Here is a 27,529-nt window from a genome sequence, read left to right on the forward strand (position 1 = left end):
ACCTAGTCTAATCCCAACCTCCTGCTCACTACCCATTACTGTTAATATCCCACCTAGTCTAATCCCAACCTCCTGCTCACTGCCCGTTACTGTTAATATCCCACCTAGTCTAATCCCAACCTCCTGCTCACTACCCATTACTGTTAATATCCCACCTAGTCTAATCCCAACCTCCTGCTCACTGCCCATTACTGTTAATATCCCACCTAGTCTAATCCCAACCTCCTGCTCACTACCCATTACTGTTAATATCCCACCTAGTCTAATCCCAACCTCCTGCTCACTGCCCATTACTGTTAATATCCCACCTAGTCTAATCCCAACCTCCTGCTCACTGCCCATTACTGTTAATATCCCACCTAGTCTAATCCCAACCTCCTGCTCACTGCCCATTACTGTTAATAACCCACCTAGTCTAATCCCAACCTCCTGCTCACTGCCCATTACTGTTAATATCCCACCTAGTCTAATCCCAACCTCCTGCTCACTGCCCGTTACTGTTAATATCCCACCTAGTCTAATCCCAACCTCCTGCTCACTGCCCATTACTGTTAATATCCCACCTTGTCTAATCCCAACCACCTGCTCACTGCCCATTACTGTTAATATCCCACCTAGTCTAATCCCAACCTCCTGCTCACTGCCCATTACTGTTAATACCCCACCAAGTCTAATCCCAACCTCCTGCTCACTGCCCATTACTGTTAATACCCCACCTAGTCTAATCCCAACCTCCTGCTCACTGCCCATTACTGTTAATATCCCACCTAGTCTAATCCCAACCTCCTGCTCACTGCCCATTACTGTTAATATCCCACCTAGTCTAATCCCAACCTCCTGCTCACTGCCCATTACCGTTAATATCCCACCTAGTCTAATCCCAACCTCCTGCTCACTGCCATTACTGTTAATATCCCACCTCGTCTAATCCCAACCTCCTGCTCACTACCGTTAATATCCCACCTAGTCTAATCCCAACCTCCTGCTCACTGCCCATTACTGTTAATATCCCACCTAGTCTAATCCCAACCTCCTGCTCACTGCCCATTACTGTTAATATCCCACCTAGTCTAATCCCAACCTCCTGCTCACTACCCATTACTGTTAATATCCCACCGAGTCTAATCCCAACCTCCTGCTCACTGCAGATTACTGTTAATATCCCACCTAGTCTAATCCCAACCTCCTGCTCACTGCCCATTACTGTTAATATCCCACCGAGTCTAATCCCAACCTCCTGCTCACTGCAGATTACTGTTAATATCCCACCTAGTCTAATCCCAACCTCCTGCTCACTACCCATTACTGTTAATATCCCACCTAGTCTAATCCCAACCTCCTGCTCACTACCCATTACTGTTAATATCCCACCTAGTCTAATCCCAACCTCCTGCTCACTGCCCATTACTGTTAATATCCCACCGAGTCTAATCCCAACCTCCTGCTCACTACCGTTAATATCCCACCTAGTCTAATCCCAACCTCCTGCTCACTGCCCATTACTGTTAATATCCCACCGAGTCTAATCCCAACCTCCTGCTCACTGCCCATTACTGTTAATATCCCACCTAGTCTAATCCCAACCTCCTGCTCACTGCAGATTACTGTTAATATCCCACCTAGTCTAATCCCAACCTCCTGCTCACTGCCCATTACTGTTAATATCCCACCGAGTCTAATCCCAACCTCCTGCTCACTGCAGATTACTGTTAATATCCCACCTAGTCTAATCCCAACCTCCTGCTCACTGCCCATTACTGTTAATATCCCACCTAGTCTAATCCCAACCTCCTGCTCACTGCCCATTACTGTTAATATCCCACCTAGTGTAATCCCAACCTCCTGCTCACTGCCCATTACTGTTAATATCCCACCTCGTCTAATCCCAACCGCCTGCTCACTGCCCATTACTGTTAATATCCCACCTAGTCTAATCCCAACCTCCTGCTCACTGCCCATTACTGTTAATATCCCACCCAGTCTAATCCCAACCTCCTGCTCACTGCCCATTACTGTTAATATCCCACCAAGTCTAATCCCAACCTCCTGCTCACTGCCCATTACTGTTAATATCCCACCTAGTCTAATCCCAACCTCCTGCTCACTACCCATTACTGTTAATATCCCACCTAGTCTAATCCCAACCTCCTGCTCACTACCCATTACTGTTAATATCCCACCTAGTCTAATCCCAACCTCCTGCTCACTGCCCGTTACTGTTAATATCCCACCGAGTCTAATCCCAACCTCCTGCTCACTGCCCATTACTGTTAATATCCCACCTAGTCTAATCCCAACCTCCTGCTCACTGCCCATTACTGTTAATATCCCACCTAGTCTAATCCCAACCTCCTGCTCACTGCCCATTACTGTTAATATCCCACCTAGTCTAATCCCAACCTCCTGCTCACTGCCCATTACTGTTAATATCCCACCTAGTCTAATCCCAACCTCCTGCTCACTACCCATTACCGTTAATATCCCACGTAGTCTAATCCCAACCTCTTGCTCACTACCCATTACTGTTAATATCCCACCTAGTCTAATCCCAACCTCCTGCTCACTACCCATTACCGTTAATATCCCACCTAGTCTAATCCCAACCTCCTGTTGACCACATTAAGGTTAGTATCCCAGTCAGTCCAGGTGCAATCTTCTGTTCACTCCCCATACTCCAACATTCCTTTCTACCCACGCAGCAATAGAAAGATTTTAGTAAATAAATGTCCAGTTGCTTCTACCATAGCTTGTGGGATTGAATTCTGCTTTCTAACCACCGCATGTGTAATTACATTTATCAACCTTCACCCCAATTCTTTGCCCAGAGGGCACATATTTAGGCTAATTCAATCAGTGGAAACTATCAGTAAATATTTATTTGATCAGAACTCCTCACTTAACCTGCTCACCTCTAGTGGAATGAGCCCAACATTCTCAAATCGCACTCTCTAATTTCTCCATGTTCCCCCTGGGGAGTAACGTCCCACACCAAGAGCACAGGGGCAGTGATGGGCCTTCAATAACCATAAAACTAGAAGTTATAGACTTAAACAAGTTGGCTTTTAATCACTAAGATCAGAGCTAACATCTCAACACGCCGACTGGTTCACAGGAATGAGTCATACAGATCCTGGGATCTTTATGTAAGAGAGGGGCGGAGCCAAGAGCCAAGACCTGGAACCTCCCAGGTTAGTCGGGAAAGAGGAAGTGAAACTATACACAGTGGGGGAGGGTAATATACATGAGTGCAAAACTAATACAGGATCAAGACAAACAGATTTCATTACAGGCAGGTAATTACAGACTGAGAAATCTCAATTTCCTCATGTTCCCCCCTGGGGAGTGACGTCCCACACCAAGAGCACAGGGGCAGGTAATTACAGACTGAGAAATCTCAATTTCCCCATGTTCCCCCCTGGGGAGTGACGTCCCACACCAAGAGCACAGGGGCAGGTAATTACAGACTGAGAAATCTCAATTTCCTCATGTTCCCCCCTGGGGAGTGACGTCCCACACCAAGAGCACAGGGGCAGGTAATTACAGACTGAGTAATCTCAATTTCCTCATGTTCCCCCCTGGGGAGTGACGTCCCACACCAAGAGCACAGGGGCAGGTAATTACAGACTGAGTAATCTCAATTTCCTCATGTTCCCCCCTGGGGAGTGACGTCCCACACCGAGAGCACAGGGGCAGGTAATTACAGACTGAGAAATCTCAATTTCCTCATGTTCCCCCCCTGGGGAGTGACGTCCCACACCGAGAGCACAGGGGCAGGTAATTACAGACTGAGAAATCTGTATTGAGATTACTCAGTCTGTAATTACCTGCCCCTGTGCTCTTGGTGTGGGACGTCACTCCCCAGGGGGGAACATGAGGAAATTGAAATGACTGAGTCTGTCATTTTCCATCCGCTCACTTTAATGGTTTGGTTTCTGCACCATTTTGTTCAAGGACTGGGTGACTGGCGGATGAAATAGTGGTAGTTTCAGATTTTCGCAATAGGCCAGATTTTGCGGTAGAAATAACGGTGGGGCTAGCAGCGCTCACTGTTATTAAAGTGTAAATTGGACAGTAACTTCCAGTGACCGCACATGCGGAGTTAAACAGGAAAATCGGGAATGTCCTGTCCGAGTTGCCCTGTTGCTCACCAAGCTGCGCGAGAATGGTGTCTCGCCGAGAGACTCGCCATTGAAATGGAACGGCGTAAAATTACTGTACTTACCTGATAGATACACAGGAAACTCGCCAGGAAAAGTCAGGACTTGCCTATTCCAGTGTAATTATTTGTTTAACGGCGTGATCAGCCTTAACTAATGCCAGACAACCTCTCGCACTGAAAATTAACCTTTACACCTGTGGAGTCTCATTCCTTCAGATTTTAATCATTGTTGGAGCTGTACAAACAAAAATTCAATAATGTTGGTACCTTTTCTTTGTCACTTTTTTCGTTCCCTCTGAACATAAGATAAGAAATAATAGCAGGAGCCCATTTATCCCTTCGTGTCTGCTCTGCCATTCGATGAGATCATGGCTGATCATCCACATTCAGTACCCTGTCCCTGCCTTCTCCCCATATCCCTTGATCCCTTTAGCCTTAAGAAATATATCCAACTCTTTCTTGAATATATTTAATGAATTGGCCTCAACTGCCTTCTGTGGCAGAGAATTCCACAGGTTCACCACTCTGGGTGAAGAAATTCCTCCTGATCTCTGTCCTAAATGGCTTACCCCTTATCTTTAGACTGTGACCCCTGGTTCTGGACTCCCCGGCCATCGGGAACATCCTTCCTGCATCTAGTCTGTCCAGTATTGTCAGAATTTTATAAGTTTCAATGAGATCCCCTCTCTTTCTTCTAAACTCCAGCGAGTATAAGCCTAATTGAACCAATCTCTCTTCATACATCATTCCTGCCATCCCAAGTATCAGTCTGGTGAATCTTTGCTGCACTCCCTCCATTGCAAGAATATCCTTCCTCAGATAAGGCGACCAAAACTACACACAATACTCAAGATGTGGTCTCACCAAGGCCCTGTACAAATGCTGCAAGACATTCTTGCTCCTGTACTCTAATCCTCTCCCTACGAAGGCCAACATGCGCGATGCTGAGAGGCTCGTGGATAGCACGTTTAGCGAGTTGTTCATGCCTCAGGGTAGGGCAGCACAAGGGGTGACCATCAGGCGGAGCAACAAAGGCAGGCAGGTAGTGCAGGGAACCCCTGCGGACATCCCCCTTTCAAACAAGTATACCGCTTCGGATACTGTTGAGGGGGATGACTCACCAGGGGAAGGCAGCAGCAGCCAACTTCCTGGCACTGGGGGTGCTCCTGCTGCCCAGGAAGGGGGGAAAAAGAGTGGGAGAGCAATAGTGGTAGGGGATTCCATAGTAAGGGGAACAGATAGGCGTTTCTGTGGCCGTAGACGTGAATCCAGGATGGTTTGTTGCCTCCCTGGTGCCAGGGTCAAGGATGTCACTGAGCGGCTGCAGGGCACTCTGGAGGGGGAGGGTGAACAGCCAGTGGTCGTGGTCCACATTGGTACCAACGACATAGGTAAAAAGAGGGATGAGGTCCTGCAGCAAGAATTTAGGGAGCTAGGTAACAGATTAAAGAGCAGGACCTCAAAGGTTGTAATCTCTGGATTACTCCCAGTGCCACGTGCTAGTAAGTATAGGAATGGGAGGATAGAGCAGACGAATGCGTGGCTAAAGAGTTGGTGTAGGGGGGAGGGTTTTACTTTCCTGGATCACTGGGCCTGCTTCTGGGAAAGGTGGGACTTGTACAAGTCGGACGGGTTGCACCTGAACCAGAGCGGGACAAATATCCTTGCGGGGAGGTTTGCTAGCACTGTTGGGGGGGGGATGGGATACAGAGGGGAGCTGAAATAGGGGGGGATGTGCTGCCAATTATAGAGAAAAAAACAAGTCAGCTTGGTAGACAGGGCAAATATATAAGGGCAAGGCTGGATGGCATCTATTTTAATGCAAGGAGTCTTGCAAATAAGGTGGATGGACTGAAGGTGTTGATAAACACATGGGAGTATGATATTGTTGCTATCACGGAGACATGGTTGAGGGAAGGGCAAGACTGGCAGCTCAATATTCCGGGGTACAGAATCTTCAGGCGAGACAGAGGGGGAGGTATAAGAGGAGGGGGTGTCGCAATATTAATTAAGGAGTCTATTACTGCAGTAAGGAGGGATGATATATTAGCAGGGTCCTCTAATGAGGCCATATGGGTGGAGCTTAAAAACAAAAAGGGGGCAAGCACTTTGCTGGGAGTGTACTATAGGCCTCCAAACAGTCAGGGGGAGATAGAGGAACAGATATGTAGGCAAATCTCAGAGAAATGTGCAAATAATAGGGTAATAATGGGGGATTTCAACTTCCCCAATATTAACTGGGATAGTCAGAGTGTGAAAGGCTCAGAGGGTGTAGAATTCTTAAAGTGCATCCAGGAGAGCTTTTTGAGCCAGCATGTAGAAAGTCCTACAAGAGAGGGGGTGGTACTGGACCTAATTCTAGGGAATGTGGCCGGCCAAGTGGAAAAAGTGCTAGTAGGTGAGCACTTTGGTGATAGTGACCATAATATGGTAAGATTTAAGGTGGTCATGGAAAAGGACAGGGATGGGCCGGAAATAAAGGTTCTAAATTGGGGGAAGGCCGATTTTAATAGGATAAGGCAGGATCTGGCCAAAATGGACTGGGATCAGCTACTTGTGGGAAAATCCGCATCGGAGCAATGGGAGGCTTTCAGAAGGGAGATTGAGATCATACAATGGCAACATGTTCCCGTAAAGGTCAAGGGTGGTTCCAAAAACCACAGGGAACCTTGGATGTCAGGGGATATACGAGAATGGATTAGGAAAAAAAGGAGGGCTTTTGGTAGATACAAAAGGCTAAAGACGGAGGAAGCCCTAGAGGAGTACAAAAAGTGCAGGGGGATACTTAAAAAAGAAATTAGGAGATCAGGGAGGGGCCATGAAATAACACTGGCGAGCAAAATAAAGGAAAATCCGAAGATGTTTTATAAGTATATTAAGGGTAAGAGGATAACTAGGGAAAAAATAGGGCCCATTAGGGACAAAAGTGGCAATCTGTGTGTGGAGCCGGAAGATGTAGGAGGGGTTCTAAATGAATTTTTTGCATCTGTTTTCACTATGGAGAAGGACGATGTAGACATAGAAATAGGGCGGGGGGACTGTGATATGCTCGAACATATTAACATCGAGAGGGAGGAGGTATTGGCGGTTTTAGCTGGCCTAAAAATGGATAAATCCCCAGGCCCGGATGAAATGTATCCCAGGCTGCTGTGTGAGGCAAAGGAGGAGATTGCGGGGGCTCTAACACATATATTCAGGACCTCTCTGGCCACAGGGGATGTGCCAGAGGACTGGAGAACCGCTAATGTAGTACCATTATTCAAGAAGGGTAGTAGGGAAAAACCGGGGAACTACAGGCCAGTGAGCCTAACATCAGTGGTAGGAAAATTATTGGAAAAAATCCTGAGGGACAAAATTTGTCTCCACTTGGAGAGGCAAGGATTAATCAGGGATAGTCAACATGGCTTTGTCAAGGGAAGATCATGTCTGACTAATTTGATTGAATTTTTTGAGGGGGTGACTAGGTGTGTGGATGAGGGTAACGAAGTGGATGTGGTATACATGGATTTCAGTAAGGCCTTCGATAAAGTCCCGCTCAGGAGACTGGTCAAGAAGGTAAGAGCCCATGGAATCCAGGGTGCCTTGGCACATTGGATACAAAACTGGCTTAGTGGCAGAGGGTGATGGTCGAAGGTTGTTTTTGTGACTGGAAGCCTGTGGCCAGTGGGGTACCACAGGGATCGGTGCTGGGTCCCTTGCTGTTTGTGGTCTACATTAATGACTTGGATATGAATGTAAAGGGTATGATCAGTAAGTTCGCGGATGAAAGAAAAATTGGTAGGGTGGTAAATAGCGTGGAGGGTAGCCTCAGTCTGCAGGACGATATAGATGGGTTGGTCAGATGGGCGGAACAGTGGCAAATGGAATTTAACCCGGAAAAGTGCGAGGTGATGCACTTTGGGGGGACTAACAAGGCAAAGGAATACACAATGAATGGTAGGACCCTAGGCAAGACGGAGGGTCAGAGGGATCTGGGTGTGCAAGTACACAGATCCCTGAAGGCGGCGGAACAGGTGGATAAGGTGGTAAAAAAGGCATATGGGATACTTGCCTTCATTAGCCGAGGCATTGAATATAAGAGCAAGGAGGTTATGATGGAGCTGTATAAAACACTGGTTAGGCCACAGCTGGAATACTGTGTGCAGTTCTGGTCGCCACACTACAGGAAGGATGTGATCGCGTTAGAGAGGGTGCAGAGGAGGTTCACCAGGATGTTACCAGGGCTGGAGCGCTTCAGCTATGAAGCGAGACTGGGCAGATTGGGTTTGTTTTCCTTGGAGCAGAGGAGGCTGAGGGGGGACATGATTGAGGTGTACAAAATTATGAGGGGCATAGATAGGATGGATGCTGAGGAGCTTTTTCCCTTAGTAGAGGGGTCAATAACTAGGGGGCATAGATTCAAGGTAAAGGGCGGGAGGTTTAGAGGGGATTTGAGAACTTTTTCACCCAGAGGGTGGTTGGAGTCCGGAACTCACTGCCTGAAAGGGTTGTGGAGGCAGAAACCCTCACAACATTTAAGAAGCATTTGGATGTGCACTTGAAATGCCATAGCATACAAGGCTACGGGCCAAATGCTGGAATATGGGATTAGATTAGACAGGGCTTGATGGCCGGCGCGGACACGATGGGCCGAAGGGCCTCTATCCATGCTGTATTACTCTATGACTAACATACCACTTGCCTTCTTAAACACTGGCTGCACCTGCATGCTTACCTTCCGCGACTGGTGCACAAGGACACCCAGGTCATGCTGCACTTCCCCTTTTCTCAATCTATTGCCGTTCAGATAATCTGTCTTCCTGTTTTTGCCACCAAAGTGGATAACCTTTCATTCATCCACATTGGGCAGATGCATGGCAAATGCAGAATAATCACACAACCTGTCCAAATCATAATGGATTATCTGTGCATCTTCCTCACAGCACACACGCCCACCCAGCTTTGTGTCATCTGCAAACTTGGAGATATTACATCTAGCTCCCTCGTCCAGATCATTAACATATATTGTGAATAGCTGGGGTCCTAGGACCGATCCCTGTGGTACCCCACTAGTCCCTGCCTGCCACTTGGAAAAAGACACATTTATTCCAACACTTTGTTCCTGTCTGCCAACCAGTTCTCTATACAAGTCAGTACCTTACCCCCAATCCCAAGTGCCTTAACTTTGCACGCTAATCTCTTATGCGGGACCTTATCGAAAACCTTCTGAAAGTCCAAATATACTGCATCCACTGGTTCTCCCTTATCTATTCTACCAGTTACATCCTCAAAAAATTCCAGTGGATTAGTCAAGCATGATTTACCGTTTGTAAATCCATGTTGACTTTGTCCGATCCCGTCACTGTTTTCTAAGTGCTCTGCTATTACATCTTTTATAATGGACTCTAGCATTTTCCCCACTACCGATGTCCGGCTTACCGGTCTATAAGTCCCCATTTTCTCTCTACCACCTTTTTTAAATAGTGGGGTTACATTAGCTACCCTCCAATCCATGGGAACTGTTCCAGAGCCTATAGAATTTTGGAAGATGACCAGCAATGCATCTACTATTTCTAGGGCCACTTCCTTAAGTACCTTAGGATGTAGATTTATCAGCCTTCAATCCCATCAATTTCCCTAACACCATTTCCCTACAAATGCTGATTTAATTCAATTCCTCCCTCTCATTAGACCCTATGTTCCCCGACATATCGGAGTTTATTTGTGTCCTCCTTTGTGAAGACAGAACCAAAGTATGTATTGAATTGGTCAGCCATTTCTTTGTTCCCCATTATAAATTCCCCTGATTCTGACTGCAAGGGACCTACACTTGACTTCACCAATCGTTTTTTCTTCACATATCTATAGAAGCTTTTACAGTCAGTTTTTATGTTCCCTGCAAGCTTACTTTCATATTCTATCTTCCCCCTCTTAATTAATCCCTTTGCCCTCCTTTGCTGAATCCTAAACTGCTCCCAATCCTCAGGTTTGCAGCTCTTTCTGGCCAATTTATATGTCCTCTCCTTGGATCTTATGCTATCCCTAGTTTCCCATGGTTGAGTCACCTTTTTTGTTTTATTTTTATGCCAAAAAGGGATGAACAAATTCTGTAGTTCATCCATGCGGTCTTTGAATGTTTGCTATTGCCTATCCACCATCAACCCTTTAAGTAACGTTCCCCAATCCATCCTAGCCAACTGACGCCTCATACCATCGTAGTTTCCTTTATTTAAATTCAGGACTTTAGTCTCTGAGTCAACTACTTCACACTCAATCTTAATGAAGATTTACCCTGTCGAGCCCTGTAAGAACGTTGTATGTTTCAGTGAGAAGCATTCTGAATCCAATCTTTCTTTCCCTCTCTTTATTTCACTTCCTGAATGTGATTTGACATTGCATTCTATATTCTAACTAAGACTTCCTGGTTCAGACTTTGCGTAAGGATTCTTTAAGTTGATTGGTTATGGAAACATAGTCGCTTCTCCTGTTCCCTCTGTAGAGGGCGCTGGGTGTTTTGGCTCTAATTTACACTGATGATGAAGGAACGGCGATATCTGTTCAAGTCAGGATCGTATGTTACTTGAAGTGGAACTTGGAGGTGGTGGAGTTTCCATGCGGATGCTGCTCTTGTCCTAGGTGGCAGAGGCTGCGGGTTTGAGAGGTGCTGTCAAAGAAGCCTTGGCGAACTGCTGCAGTTCTTTCTGTAAACAGCACACACTGCAGTGATGGTGCACCGTTGGTGGAGGGATTGGATGTTTAAGGTGGTGGGTGGGTGGACTGATGAAGTGTATTTCTCTGTCCTGGATTGCGGGGAGCTTCGAGTGTTGTTGCAGCTGCACCTATCCAGGCAAGTGGTGAGTTTTCCATCACACCGCAGTTGTACCTATAGGTGCAGGAGGGGCTCCTGGGTGGCCGGGAGTTGAGCCACTTGCCACAGAATACACAGCCTCTTACCTGCTCTAGCAGCCATGAGTTTTTTGTGGCTAGTCAATGGTAGGGATTTGACAATGGCAATGCCAGTGAATGACAAAGGGACATGGTTGGACACTCCTGTGAGAGATGGGCATTGCCTGACACTTGTGGGGTGCGAATGTTACTTGCCACTTGTCTGCCCAAGTCTAGATTTTGTCCAGGACTTGGGCATTCGAGCACGGGCTGCTTCATTATCTGACTAATTGAAAATGGAGCTGAACACTGCAATCATCAGAGAACATCCCCACTCCTGGCTTTATGATGGAGGGAAGGTCATTGGCGAAGCAGCTGAAGTGGTTAGTCCGAAGACTCTGCCCCGAGGAACTCCTGCAGTGATGTCCTGGTGCTGAGACGATTCACCTCCAATAACCACACTCCATGGTGTCACACACGTCGAACACTGTCCCGAGGATCTCCTGCAGTGATGTCCTGGTGCTGAGACGATTCTCCAATAACCACACTCCATGGTGTCGAACACTGTCCCGAGGATCTCCTGCAGTGATGTCCGGGTGCTGAGATGATTCTCCTCCAATAACCACACTCCATGGTGCCACACACGTCGAACACTCCCGAGGATCTCCTGCAGTGATGTCCGGGTGCTGAGATGATTCTCCTCCAATAACCACACTCCATGGTGCCACACACGTCGAACACTGTCCCGAGGATCTCCTGCAGTGATGTCCTGGTGCTGAGACGATTCTCCAACAACCACACTCCATGGTGTCACACACGTCGAACACTGTCCCGAGGATCTCCTGCAGTGATGTCCTGGTGCTGAGACGATTCTCCAATAACCACACTCCATGGTGTCACACACGTCGAACACTGTCCCGAGGATCTCCTGCAGTGATGTCCTGGTGCTGAGACGATTCTCCTCCAATAACCACACTCCATGGTGCCACACACGTCGAACACTGCCCCGAGGATCTCCTGCAGTGATGTCCTGGTGCTGAGACGATTCTCCAATAACCACACCCCATGGTGTCACACACGTCGAACACTGTCCCGAGGATCTCCTGCAGTGATGTCCTGGTGCTGAGACGATTCTCCAATAACCACACTCCATGGTGCCACACACGTCGAACACTGTCCCGAGGATCTCCTGCAGTGATGTCCTGGTGCTGAGACGATTCTCCAATAACCGCACTCCATGGTGCCACACACGTCGAACACTGTCCCGAGGATCTCCTGCAGTGATGTCCTGGTGCTGAGACGATTCTCCAATAACCACACTCCATGGTGTCACACACGTCGAACACTGCCCCGAGGAACTCCTGCAGTGATGTCCTGGTGCTGAGACGATTCTCCAATAACCACACTCCATGGTGCCACACATGTCGAACACTGTCCCGAGGAACTCCTGCAGTGATGTCCTGGTGCTGAGACGATTCGCCTCCAATAACCACACTCCATGGTGCCACACACGTCGAACACTGTCCCGAGGATCTCCTGCAGTGATGTCCTGGTGCTGAGACGATTCTCCTCCAATAACCACACTCCATGGTGCCACACACGTCGAACACTGTCCCAAGGATCTCCTGCAGTGATGTCCTGGTGCTGAGACGATTCTCCTCCAATAACCACACTCCATGGTGTCACACACGTCGAACACTGTCCCGAGGATCTCCTGCAGTGATGTCCTGGTGCTGAGATGATTCTCCAATAACCACACTCCATGGTGCCACACACGTCGAACACTGTCCCGAGGATCTCCTGCAGTGATGTCCTGGTGCTGAGATGATTCTCCAATAACCACACTCCATGGTGTCACACACGTCGAACACTGTCCCGAGGATCTCCTGCAGTGATGTCCTGGTGCTGAGACGATTCTCCTCCAATAACCACACTCCATGGTGTCACACACGTCGAACACTGTCCCGAGGAACTCCTGCAGTGATGTCCTGGTGCTGAGATGATTCTCCAATAACCACACTCCATGGTGTCACACACGTCGAACACTGCCCCGAGGATCTCCTACAGTGATGTCCTGGTGCTGAGACGATTCTCCAATAACCACACTCCATGGTGTCACACACGTCGAACACTGTCCCGAGGATCTCCTGCAGTGATGTCCTGGTGCTGAGATGATTCTCCAATAACCACACTCCATGGTGTCACACACGTCGAACACTGTCCCGAGGAACTCCTGCAGTGATGTCCTGGTGCTGAGACGATTCTCCAATAACCACACTCCATGGTGCCACACACGTCGAACACTGTCCCGAGGATCTCCTGCAGTGATGTCCTGGTGCTGAGACGATTCTCCAATAACCACACTCCATGGTGTCACACACGTCGAACACTGCCCCGAGGATCTCCTGCAGTGATGTCCTGGTGCTGAGACGATTCTCCTCCAATAACCACACTCCATGGTGTCACACACATTGAACACTGTCCCGAGGATCTCCTGCAGTGATGTCCTGGTGCTGAGATGATTCTCCAATAACCACACTCCATGGTGTCACACACGACGAACACTGTCCCGAGGATCTCCTGCAGTGATGTCCTGGTGCTGAGATGATTCTCCAATAACCACACTCCATGGTGTCACACACGCCGAACATTGTCCCGAGGAACTCCTGCAGTGATGTCCTGGTGCTGAGATGATTCTCCAATAACCACACTCCATGGTGTCACACACGTCGAACACTGTCCCGAGGATCTCCTGCAGTGATGTCCTGGTGCTGAGACGATTCTCCAATAACCACACTCCATGGTGTCACACACGTCGAACACTGTCCCGAGGATCTCCTGCAGTGATGTCCTGGTGCTGAGATGATTCTCCAATAACCACACTCCATGGTGCCACACACGTCGAACACTGTCCCGAGGATCTCCTGCAGTGATGTCCTGGTGCTGAGACGATTCTCCAATAACCACACTCCATGGTGCCACACACGTCGAACACTGTCCCGAGGAACTCCTGCAGTGATGTCCTGGTGCTGAGACGATTCTCCAATAACCACACTCCATGGTGTCACACACGTCGAACACTGTCCCGAGGATCTCCTGCAGTGATGTCCTGGTGCTGAGACGATTCTCCAATAACCACACTCCATGGTGCCACACACGTCGAACACTGTCCCGAGGATCTCCTGCAGTGATGTCCTGGTGCTGAGACGATTCGCCTCCAATAACCACACTCCATGGTGTCACACACGTCGAACACTGTCCCGAGGATCTCCTGCAGTGATGTCCTGGTGCTGAGACGATTCTCCAATAACCACACTCCATGGTGTCACACACGTCGAACACTGCCCCGAGGAGCTCCTGCAGTGATGTCCGGGTGCTGAGATGATTCACCTCCAATAACCACACTCCATGGTGCCACACACGTCGAACACTCCCGAGGATCTCCTGCAGTGATGTCCGGGTGCTGAGATGATTCTCCTCCAATAACCACACTCCATGGTGCCACACACGTCGAACACTCCCGAGGAACTCCTGCAGTGATGTCCTGGTGCTGAGACGATTCTCCTCCAATAACCACACTCCATGGTGCCACACACGTCGAACACTGTCCCGAGGATCTCCTGCAGTGATGTCCTGGTGCTGAGACGATTCTCCAATAACCACACTCCATGGTGTCACACACGTCGAACACTGTCCCGAGGATCTCCTGCAGTGATGTCCGGGTGCTGAGACGATTCTCCAATAACCACACTCCATGGTGTCACACACGTCGAACACTGTCCCGAGGATCTCCTGCAGTGATGTCCTGGTGCTGAGACGATTCTCCAATAACCACACTCCATGGTGTCACACACGTCGAACACTGCCCCGAGGATCTCCTGCAGTGATGTCCTGGTGCTGAGACGATTCTCCAATAACCACACTCCATGGTGTCACACACGTCGAACACTGTCCCGAGGATCTCCTGCAGTGATGTCCTGGTGCTGAGACGATTCTCCAATAACCACACTCCATGGTGTCACACACGTCGAACACTGCCCCGAGGATCTCCTGCAGTGATGTCCTGGTGCTGAGACGATTCTCCAATAACCGCACTCCATGGTGCCACACACGTCGAACACTGTCCCGAGGAACTCCTGCAGTGATGTCCTGGTGCTGAGACGATTCTCCAACAACCACACTCCATGGTGCCACACACGTCGAACACTGTCCCGAGGATCTCCTGCAGTGATGTCCTGGTGCTGAGACGATTCTCCTCCAATAACCACACTCCATGGTGCCACACACGTCGAACTCTGCCCCGAGGAACTCCTGCAGTGATGTCCTGGTGCTGAGACGATTCTCCAATAACCACACTCCATGGTGCCACACACGTCGAACACTGTCCCGAGGATCTCCTGCAGTGATGTCCTGGTGCTGAGACGATTCTCCAATAACCACACTCCATGGTGTCACACACGTCGAACACTGTCCCGAGGATCTCCTGCAGTGATGTCCTGGTGCTGAGACGATTCACCTCCAATAACCACACTCCATGGTGCCACACACTTCGAACACTGCCCCGAGGATCTCCTGCAGTGATGTCCTGGTGCTGAGACGATTCTCCAATAACCACACTCCATGGTGTCACACACGTCGAACACTGTCCCGAGGATCTCCTGCAGTGATGTTCTGGTGCTGAGACGATTCTCCAATAACCACACTCCATGGTGCCACACACGTCGAACACTGTCCCGAGGATCTCCTGCAGTGATGTCCTGGTGCTGTGACGATTCTCCAATAACCACACTCCATGGTGTCACACACGTCGAACACTGTCCCGAGGAACTCCTGCAGTGATGTCCTGGTGCTGAGACGATTCTCCAATAACCACACTCCATGGTGTCACACACGTCGAACACTGTCCCGAGGATCTCCTGCAGTGATGTCCTGGTGCTGAGTCGATTCTCCTCCAATAACCACACTCCATGGTGCCACACACGTCGAACTCTGCCCCGAGGATCTCCTGCAGTGATGTCCTGGTGCTGAGACGATTCTCCTCCAATAACCACACTCCATGGTGCCACACACGTCGAACACTGTCCCGAGGATCTCCTGCAGTGATGTCCTGGTGCTGAGACGATTCTCCTCCAATAACCACACTCCATGGTGTCACACACGTCGAACACTGTCCCGAGGATCTCCTGCAGTGATGTCCTGGTGCTGAGACGATTCACCTCCAATAACCACACTCCATGGTGCCACACACTTCGAACACTGTCCCGAGGATCTCCTGCAGTGATGTCCTGGTGCTGAGACGATTCTCCTCCAATAACCACACTCCATGGTGTCACACACGTCGAACACTGTCCCGAGGATCTCCTGCAGTGATGTCCTGGTGCTGAGACGATTCTCCAATAACCACACTCCATGGTGTCACACACGTCGAACACTGTCCCGAGGATCTCCTGCAGTGATGTCCTGGTGCTGAGACGATTCTCCTCCAATAACCACACTCCATGGTGCCACACACGTCGAACACTGTCCCGCGGATCTCCTGCAGTGATGTCCTGGTGCTGTGACGATTCTCCAATAACCACACTCCATGGTGCCACACACGTCGAACACTGTCCCGAGGATCTCCTGCAGTGATGTCCTGGTGCTGAGACGATTCTCCTCCAATAACCACACTCCATGGTGTCACACACACGTCGAACACTGTCCCGAGGATCTCCTGCAGTGATGTCCTGGTGCTGAGACGATTCTCCAATAACCACACTCCATGGTGTCACACACGTCGAACACTGTCCCGAGGATCTCCTGCAGTGATGTCCTGGTGCTGAGACGATTCTCCAATAACCACACTCCATGGTGCCACACACGTCGAACACTGTCCCGAGGATCTCCTGCAGTGATGTCCTGGTGCTGAGACGATTCTCCTCCAATAACCACACTCCATGGTGCCACACACGTCGAACACTGTCCCGAGGATCTCCTGCAGTGATGTCCTGGTGCTGAGACGATTCTCCTCCAATAACCACACTCCATGGTGTCACACACGTCGAACACTGTCCCGAGGATCTCCTGCAGTGATGTCCTGGTGCTGAGACGATTCTCCTCCAATAACCACACTCCATGGTGTCACACACGTCGAACACTGTCCCGAGGAACTCCTGCAGTGATGTCCTGGTGCTGAGACGATTCTCCAATAACCACACTCCATGGTGTCACACACGTCGAACACTGTCCCGAGGATCTCCTGCAGTGATGTCCTGGTGCTGAGACGATTCTCCAATAACCACACTCCATGGTGTCACACACGTCGAACACTGTCCCGAGGATCTCCTGCAGTGATGTCCTGGTGCTGAGACGATTCTCCAATAACCACACTCCATGGTGCCACACACGTCGAACACTGTCCCGAGGATCTCCTGCAGTGATGTCCTGGTGCTGAGACGATTCTCCTCCAATAACCACACTCCATGGTGTCACACACGTCGAACACTGTCCCGAGGAACTCCTGCAGTGATGTCCTGGTGCTGAGACGATTCTCCTCCAATAACCACACTCCATGGTGCCACACACGTCGAACACTGTCCCGAGGAACTCCTGCAGTGATGTCCTGGTGCTGAGACGATTCTCCTCCAATAACCACACTCCATGGTGCCACACACGACGAACACTGTCCCGAGGATCTCCTGTAGTGATGTCCTGGTGCTGAGATGATTCTCCTCCAATAACCACACTCCATGGTGTCACACACGTCGAACACTGTCCCGAGGATCTCCTGCAGTGATGTCCTGGTGCTGAGACGATTCTCCAATAACCACACTCCATGGTGCCACACACGTCGAACACTGTCCCGAGGAACTCCTGCAGTGATGTCCTGGTGCTGAGACGATTCTCCTCCAATAACCACACTCCATGGTGCCACACACGACGAACACTGTCCCGAGGATCTCCTGTAGTGATGTCCTGGTGCTGAGATGATTCTCCTCCAATAACCACACTCCATGGTGTCACACACGTCGAACACTGTCCCGAGGATCTCCTGCAGTGATGTCCTGGTGCTGAGACGATTCTCCAATAACCACACTCCATGGTGCCACACACGTCGAACACTGTCCCGAGGAACTCCTGCAGTGATGTCCTGGTGCTGAGACGATTCTCCTCCAATAACCACACTCCATGGTGCCACACACGTCGAACACTGTCCCGAGGATCTCCTGCAGTGATGTCCTGGTGCTGAGACGATTCTCCAATAACCACACTCCATGGTGTCACACACGTCGAACACTGTCCCGAGGATCTCCTGCAGTGATGTCCTGGTGCTGAGACGATTCTCCAATAACCACACTCCATGGTGCCACACACGTCGAACACTGCCCCGAGGATCTCCGGCAGTGATGTCCTGGTGCTGAGACGATTCTCCAATAACCACACTCCATGGTGTCACACACGTCGAACACTGTCCCGAGGATCTCCTGCAGTGATGTCCTGGTGCTGAGACGATTCACCTCCAATAACCACACTCCATGGTGCCACACACGTCGAACACTGTCCCGAGGATCTCCTGCAGTGATGTCCTGGTGCTGAGACGATTCTCCTCCAATAACCACACTCCATGGTGCCACACACGTCGAACACTGTCCCGAGGATCTCCTGCAGTGATGTCCTGGTGCTGAGATGATTCTCCAATAACCACACTCCATGGTGTCACACACGTCGAACACTGCCCCGAGGATCTCCTGCAGTGATGTCCTGGTGCTGAGACGATTCTCCAATAACCACACTCCATGGTGTCACACACGTCGAACACTGCCCCGAGGATCTCCTGCAGTGATGTCCTGGTGCTGAGACGATTCTCCAATAACCACACTCCATGGTGTCACACACGACGAACACTGTCCCGAGGAACTCCTGCAGTGATGTCCTGGTGCTGAGACGATTCTCCAATAACCACACTCCATGGTGCCACACACGTCGAACACTGTCCCGAGGATCTCCTGCAGTGATGTCCTGGTGCTGAGACGATTCTCCAATAACCACACTCCATGGTGTCACACACGTCGAACACTGTCCCGAGGATCTCCTGCAGTGATGTCCTGGTGCTGAGACGATTCTCCAATAACCACACTCCATGGTGTCACACACGTCGAACACTGTCCCGAGGATCTCCTGCAGTGATGTCCTGGTGCTGAGACGATTCTCCTCCAATAACCACACTCCATGGTGTCACACACGTCGAACACTGTCCCGAAGATCTCCTGCAGTGATGTCCTGGTGCTGAGACGATTCTCCAATAACCACACTCCATGGTGCCACACACGTCGAACACTGTCCCGAGGATCTCCTGCAGTGATGTCCTGGTGCTGAGACGATTCTCCAATAACCACACTCCATGGTGTCACACACGTCGAACACTGTCCCGAGGAACTCCTGCAGTGATGTCCTGGTGCTGAGACGATTCTCCAATAACCACACTCCATGGTGTCACACACGTCGAACACTGTCCCGAGGATCTCCTGCAGTGATGTCCTGGTGCTGAGACGATTCTCCAATAACCAAACTCCATGGTGCCACACACGTCGAACACTGCCCCGAGGATCTCCTGCAGTGATGTCCTGGTGCTGAGATGATTCTCCAATAACCACACTCCATGGTGCCACACACGTCGAACACTGTCCCGAGGAACTCCTGCAGTGATGTCCTGGTGCTGAGACAATTCGCCTCCAATAACCACACTCCATGGTGCCACACACGTCGAACACTGTCCCGAGGATCTCCTGCAGTGATGACCTGGTGCTGAGACGATTCGCCTCCAATAACCAGACTCCATGGTGCCACACACGTCGAACACTGTCCCGAGGAACTCCTGCAGTGATGTCCTGGTGCTGAGACGATTCTCCTCCAATAACCACACTCCATGGTGCCACACACGTCGAACACTGTCCCGAGGATCTCCTGCAGTGATGTCCTGGTGCTGAGATGATTCTCCTCCAATAACCACACTCCATGGTGTCACACACGTCGAACACTGTCCCGAGGATCTCCTGCAGTGATGTCCTGGTGCTGAGACGATTCTCCAATAACCACACTCCATGGTGTCACACACGTCGAACACTGCCCCGAGGATCTCCTGCAGTGATGTCCTGGTGCTGAGACGATTCTCCTCCAATAACCACACTCCATGGTGCCACACACGTCGAACACTGCCCCGAGGATCTCCTGCAGTGATGTCCTGGTGCTGAGACGATTCTCCAATAACCACACTCCATGGTGCCACACACGTCGAACACTGCCCCGAGGATCTCCTGCAGCGATGTCCTGGTGCTGAGACGATTCTCCAATAACCACACTCCATGGTGCCACACACGTCGAACACTGCCCCGAGGATCTCCTGCAGTGATGTCCTGGTGCTGAGACGATTCTCCTCCAATAACCACACTCCATGGTGCCACACACGTCGAACACTGTCCCGAGGATCTCCTGCAGTGATGTCCTGGTGCTGAGACGATTCTCCTCCAATAACCACACTCCATGGTGCCACACATGTCGAACACTGTCCCGAGGATCTCCTGCAGTGATGTCCTGGTGCTGAGACGATTCTCCAATAACCACACTCCATGGTGTCACACACGTCGAACACTGTCCCGAGGATCTCCTGCAGTGATGTCCTGGTGCTGAGACGATTCTCCAATAACCACACTCCATGGTGTCACACACGTCGAACACTGTCCCGAGGATCTCCTGCAGTGATGTCCTGATGCTGAGACGATTCTCCAATAACCACACTCCATGGTGTCACACACGTCGAACACTGCCCCGAGGAACTCCTGCAGCGATGTCCTGGTGCTGAGACGATTCTCCAATAACCACACTCCATGGTGTCACACACGTCGAACACTGTCCCGAGGATCTCCTGCAGTGATGTCCTGGTGCTGAGACGATTCTCCTCCAATAACCACACTCCATGGTGTCACACACGTCGAACACTGTCCCGAGGATCTCCTGCAGTGATGTCCTGGTGCTGAGACGATTCTCCAATAACCACACTCCATGGTGCCACACACGTCGAACACTGTCCCGAGGAACTCCTGCAGTGATGTCCTGGTGCTGAGACGATTCTCCAATAACCACACTCCATGGTGCCACACACGTCGAACACTGCCCCGAGGATCTCCTGCAGTGATGTCCTGGTGCTGAGACGATTCTCCAATAACCACACTCCATGGTGCCACACACGTCGAACACTGTCCCGAGGAACTCCTGCAGTGATGTCCTGGTGCTGAGACGATTCTCCAATAACCACACTCCATGGTGCCACACACGTCGAACACTGTCCCGAGGATCTCCTGCAGTGATGTCCTGGTGCTGAGACGATTCTCCAATAACCACACTCCATGGTGTCACACACGTCGAACACTGTCCCGAGGATCTCCTGCAGTGATGTCCTGGTGCTGAGACGATTCTCCAATAACCACACTCCATGGTGTCACACACGTCGAACACTGTCCCGAGGATCTCCTGCAGTGATGTCCTGGTGCTGAGACGATTCTCCAATAACCACACTCCATGGTGTCACACACGTCGAACACTGTCCCAAGGATCTCCTGCAGTGATGTCCTGGTGCTGAGACGATTCTCCAATAACCACACTCCATGGTGTCACACACGTCGAACACTGTCCCGAGGATCTCCTGCAGTGATGTCCTGGTGCTGAGACGATTCTCCTCCAATAACCACACTCCATGGTGCCACACACGTCGAACACTGTCCGAGGATCTCCTGCAGTGATGTCCTGGTGCTGAGACGATTCTCCAATAACCACACTCCATGGTGTCACACACGTCGAACACTGTCCCGAGGATCTCCTGCAGTGATGTCCTGGTGCTGAGACGATTCTCCTCCAATAACCACACTCCATGGTGTCACACACGTCGAACACTGTCCCGAGGATCTCCTGCAGTGATGTCCTGGTGCTGAGACGATTCTCCAATAACCACACTCCATGGTGTCACACACGTCGAACACTGTCCCGAGGATCTCCTGCAGTGATGTCCTGGTGCTGAGACGATTCTCCAATAACCACACTCCATGGTGTCACACACGTCGAACACTGTCCCGAGGAACTCCTGCAGTGATGTCCTGGTGCTGAGACGATTCTCCAATAACCACACTCCATGGTGTCACACACGTCGAACACTGTCCCGAGGATCTCCTGCAGTGATGTCCTGCTGCTGAGACGATTCTCCTCCAATAACCACACTCCATGGTGCCACACACGTCGAACACTGCCCCGAGGATCTCCTGCAGTGATGTCCTGGTGCTGAGACGATTCTCCAATAACCACAGTCCATGGTGTCACACATGTCGAACACTGTCCCGAGGATCTCCTGCAGTGATGTCCTGGTGCTGAGACGATTCTCCAATAACCACACTCCATGGTGTCACACATGTCGAACACTGCCTTGATGCCAAGCACAGTCACTGTCACCTCACAGCTGGAATTCAGTTCTTTGGTCCTTTGTTTGGAGTCGATTGGTCCTGGTGGAACTCAAATTGAGCCTCGGTGAGCAGCTTATTTGTGACGAAGTGCTGCTTGATCGCAGTGTTTATAACTCCTTCCAACACTTTGATGATGATGATTGCGAGCAGGCTGATAGGGCGGTAATTAATCGGGTTGGATTTGTCCTCTTTGTGGACAGGACATACCTGGACAATTCTCTACATTGTCGGGCAGATTCCAGTGATGTGGATATACTGGAACAACTTCACTAGATGTGCGGTTAGTTCCAAAGCACAGATCTTCAACACCACAGCCAGAATATTGACGGGACCTTTAGCATTTGCTGTGCCCAGTTCATTCATTTGTTTCTTGATACTGAAATGCGGGGGACCTCTGCACTAAATCTCACACCTACTGTACATTCTGGAACTTTTGTCACCTTTAGTGCTTCCTCCAAGTTGTGTTCAAAATGGAGGAGCACTGATTCATTGGCTGAGGGAGGGCGGTAGGTGGTAATCAGCAGGAGGTTTCCTTGCCCATGTTTGACCTGAAGGCCTGAGATTTCCTTGGCTCTGGAGTCAATGTTAATGACACGAAGGGCACTTGCATCTGAGGGTACATCACTGCGCCCCACCACTGGTGGGTCTGTCCTGTCCGATGACTGCTGATGGAGGTACCTGGGACTTTGCCTAATAACTATGATTTTAAATGTATCACTACGTCACACAGTTGCTTGACTAATGTGTGGTCCACTTCTCCCTACTTTGGCACCAGTCCCCAGGAGTTAGTGAGGAGGGATTGGCAGGGTTGACTGAGCTGGGTGTTCCTGCGCCGTGTCCGAATCCAATGCAGAAGCCGAGCGGTCCGCCCAGTTTTATTCTTCTGTATCCTTCTTTCGAGAGGCTTTCTAGGCCATTTCAGAGGCCACCACATTGGTGAAGGACTGGAGTCACGTATAGGCCAGGCGTAAAGGGCATTGGGTTTTACAACAATCTTTACTAATCAGCTTTTTGTTTTGAAATGTTTCAAATTTGAATTCAAATTCATGAAACGTCCACGATGATATTTGGACCGTTATCTCAGGATTACTTGTCCAGTAACATAACCAACAGGCTATCGTTCTCGACGTCTCATCATCTCTGTGTCCATTGTCTGATTGCACCTCTGAAGTGCCTTTCGACGCTTTCTTTTCTGCATTAAAGGTGTTATATAAATGTAATCTTTGATGATGAAAGTCCTGACTACACCAACCCCATTGCTGGATATCTGTTCTCAGTTACCGAGCTTTCATACCGGCAGCGGATGTGTAAAATAACGGGTGTCGGACATTTCAATTACCGGGGGGGAAAGCGATTAGATTTTTCATTATTTTTATTGGTTGATTCTCCAGCCCTACACCAACAGTGATTGTTTCGATTAGTCAGTGTAATTTCTCAGGCAGTTTTCTAGCTGTTTCTCTCACTTCAGATTCGTTCCTTCCCTGCCACTAGAGTTCTGACTCGCTGCTTTTTTATTTCTCGGGAAATCGCAAAGTGCAGCAGCAGGAAAAACTGAGAGAAAGGAGTCTATCATATTGTCAGTCAGTAATCTGATGTCATGTTGGACACTGAAGGACAGAGACAAATAATCACGTTAAAACTGCTGCAGATTCTCGGTGATTCCTCACTCTCCGAGAACTATAATTCATCAAATTTCTTTGCCATTAATGACTGAATCAAGATGTTTACAGAATATTCAGCCCATGTTCAGAATGGATCAGAACCCGGCACAGTGACTGCTTCCTGTGCTCAATAACTGGGAGATCCCATCACTGAGCAGATCCTTTCCTTCTCCTTCTCGGTGTTTATATTTCACTCAGCTCCTCAATTCATTCATTACTGTTCTTTACAGGAAGTCACTGAACTCGCAGAGAAGGGAAACCAGGCAGACAGTTCCAAACTTCTCCTAACTCTGGTGATGGAGAAAGGCTCTCGGGCCCGAAGGGTGATGTGGGAATCCTTTGTGAAAATGCGCCATGGGGTACCAAAGCTGGACAAAATACTGAAAGAAATACAGGAACTTGGTACGGTAAAATCACACGCTGAATTCAAATTCACATTCAAACAGGATTTCACTATAATATTACACAGATCTGATTTCATGAACGCTAATTGATTTAAACAGGTTCTGATCCATTTGATTACATGAACATCGCACGAGGTTTATCCGAAGTACCCAGTCACCTGAGAGGTAAGTGATGAAATGGAGATTTCAAACCGTTTATCTCACGATAGAATCCAAATATTTGACTGGAGCTGATTTGTTTAAATGTTGTCAGAATCTGTGAATGAGAAGGTCCAAGGCTCAGGGAATAGGATTGAACATTATTTGGATTCGTGATTAATCCACAAAAGTTCTGCATAGATTCAATTTACAAATAAAGCCGATTTTTGAATTATTGGTAAATTTGCAGGTCTTGTATGCTCCAGTTAATCCAACTGCACATTGCCTACACCTGGCAGGATCCTGATACACTGTGAAACCCCATACACTCCTGGCAGGATCCTGATACACTGTGAAACCCCATACACACCTGGCAGGATCCTGATACACTGAAAGCCCATACACACCTGGCAGGATCCTGATACACTGAAACCCCACACACACCTGGCAGGATCCTGATACACTGAAACCCCATACACACCTGGCAGGATCCTGATACACTGTGAATCCCCACACACACCTGGCAGGATCCTGATACACTGAGAAACCCCATACACACCTGGCAGGATCCTGATACACTGTGGAACCCCACACACACCTGGCAGGATCCCGATACACTGAGAAACCCCATACACACCTGGCAGGATCCTGATACACTGTGGAACCATATACACACTTGGCAGGATCCTGATACACTGAAACACCATACACACCTGGCAGGATCCTGATACACTGTGGTACTGAAATAAAGAATAGATTTGCTTTTCTAATCTAGGCTTTATTAACTTAAAAATCCGGTAGCACATCTTCAACACCCAGTCCCAACTAAAGGCTGGAAAGAACTGAATTTAAGATGGCCACCACAAATCACATGACATCAACTACCAATGAGATTACAGCATATATCCCAAGGCAGGAAACAAACAACCAATCACAATACTTCTTACTAAACATAGAATAATCACCACATTCGCCCCTCCTTTTAAAATATACTCCAACCTAAATAACCTTTACAATTTATAATTAATTATTTACAACTAAAACTATGCACAGACAAAATAAAACTATTCAACATGACACAATACTAAGTGAGCAACAACAAATAGTAACATTGCACATAAGTATTAAGTATCTCTCAACTAAAACAATATAATATAATATTTCAACAATTTTAAAACATTACTATCAATTTAAAAGTCCATTTTCAATCGGTCGACCGGATATCTTCGTGTCGACCTTCTCAACCTTGGTGAAATTCCTTGCCCTCCCACACCAGGAGACACAGAAGTATCTTCTGCAGGAAGGCTATCCATATCCCGATTTTCAACGGTTTCCGGATTAGAAATCCCATCAGGAGGTAAACTGGGACGGTCATGAACATCCATCGAGGGCTGACTAATAGAAGTATAATTATCTGCAGTCGGATTGGAAATATTCGTAGTATCTGTAACAGCATCCACATTATCTGAATCATGACTATTGTTAATATCCTCAGAAGAGGGCTGGCCACCACAAGGAGCCAAGTCTTTAATTGAAACGGTACTTTCTTTCCCATCTTGGAATCGAATATGAGCATATTGGGAATTTGCCTCCAACAGCTCCACCTCCTCCACTAAAGGATCATATTTTGACAATCTAACATGGCGTCGAAGCAGCACAGGTCCCTGCATAGTAAGCCATGAAGGTACCGAATATCCCGTAGTAGATCTCCGCGGATAGTTAAAGAGCCTTTCATGGGGGGTCACAGTCGCCGTTGAAAGCAATGATCTAATGGAATGCAGGGCATCAGGCAGTACCATTTCCCACTGTGTATTCTTAAGGTTCCGGGATGTCAAAGCCAACATAACTGCCTTCCAGATCACCCCATTGTATCGTTCGCACTGCCCATTACCCTGGGGATTATACGGGGTAGTTCTGCTAGTAGAAATTCCCCGACTCTGAAGGTATTCCTTCAACTGGGAAGACATAAAAGAACTTCCCTGATCCGAAGGGATATACGCAGGCATCCCAAAGATGACAAAAAGTTGAGTCAGACATTTGATAACTGTAGCAGCTGATACATCTGCGCAAGGAAAAGCAAAAGGGAACCTTGAAAACTCATCCACAACAGTAAATATATATCAGTTTTGAGTAGTTGAAGGAAGCGGCCCCTTGAAATCGACGCTCAAACGTTCAAAAGGAGAAGTAGCCTTTATAAGATGAGCTCGTTGAGGCTTAAAGAAATTCGGTTTACACCGAGCACAGATAGAACATGATGAAGTCATCCGCTTGATGTCTTCAACTGAAAAGGGCAAATTCTTACTGCGTACGAAGTGTATCATCCTCGTAACCCCAGGATGGCATAAGGCATTGTGAAGATTAATAAGCGTATCTCCGTGAATCACAGAACAATAAGCCCTCGACAGCGCATCAGCAGCAACATTATCCTTCCCCGGACGATAAACTATATCAAAATGGTAACATGCCAACTCAATCCTCCACCTCATTTTATCATTCTTAATCTTTCCAAAATGTTTGACATCAAACATAAAGGACACTGACTTTTGATCAGTTACCAATGTAAAATGTCGCCCCGATAAATAATGTCTCCATTTACACAGTGCTTCTACTATTGCATACGCCTCTTTCTCTATTGAAGAATGCCTTTTTTCACTATTGTTCAAGGTACGTGAGAAAAAGGCCACAGGTCTTCCATTTTGGTTCAGAGTAGCCCCAATTGCAAAATCAGAAGCGTCCGTCTCAATCACAAAAGGAACCTGCTCATCAATAGAATGCACAACTGCTCCAAGGATATCCTTTTTAAAATGATCAAAACAC

The 27,529-nt window shown here is 49.1% G+C and overlaps 1 protein-coding gene across 5 annotated transcripts in view; it reads left to right on the forward strand.

The window, feature by feature from the left end:
- LOC147084224 (NACHT, LRR and PYD domains-containing protein 3-like) overlaps window positions 1-27,529 on the forward strand; it is a 299,061-nt gene that overhangs the window by 251,338 nt on the left and 20,194 nt on the right. For all 5 annotated transcript variants that reach the window (XM_085979477.1, XM_085979478.1, XM_085979476.1 and 2 more), the window contains 2 exons: window positions 24,401-24,572; window positions 24,674-24,739. In XM_085979477.1, the coding sequence (XP_085835603.1) occupies window positions 24,401-24,572; window positions 24,674-24,739 (238 nt within the window). The remainder of the gene's footprint in view (window positions 1-24,400; window positions 24,573-24,673; window positions 24,740-27,529) is intronic.

The sequence above is a fragment of the Somniosus microcephalus genome, unplaced genomic scaffold (genome assembly GCF_052327205.1).
Source record: "Somniosus microcephalus isolate GS21.2 unplaced genomic scaffold, FLI_Smic_1.0 unresolved_chr9, whole genome shotgun sequence".
Classification (NCBI taxonomy): domain Eukaryota; kingdom Metazoa; phylum Chordata; class Chondrichthyes; order Squaliformes; family Somniosidae; genus Somniosus; species Somniosus microcephalus.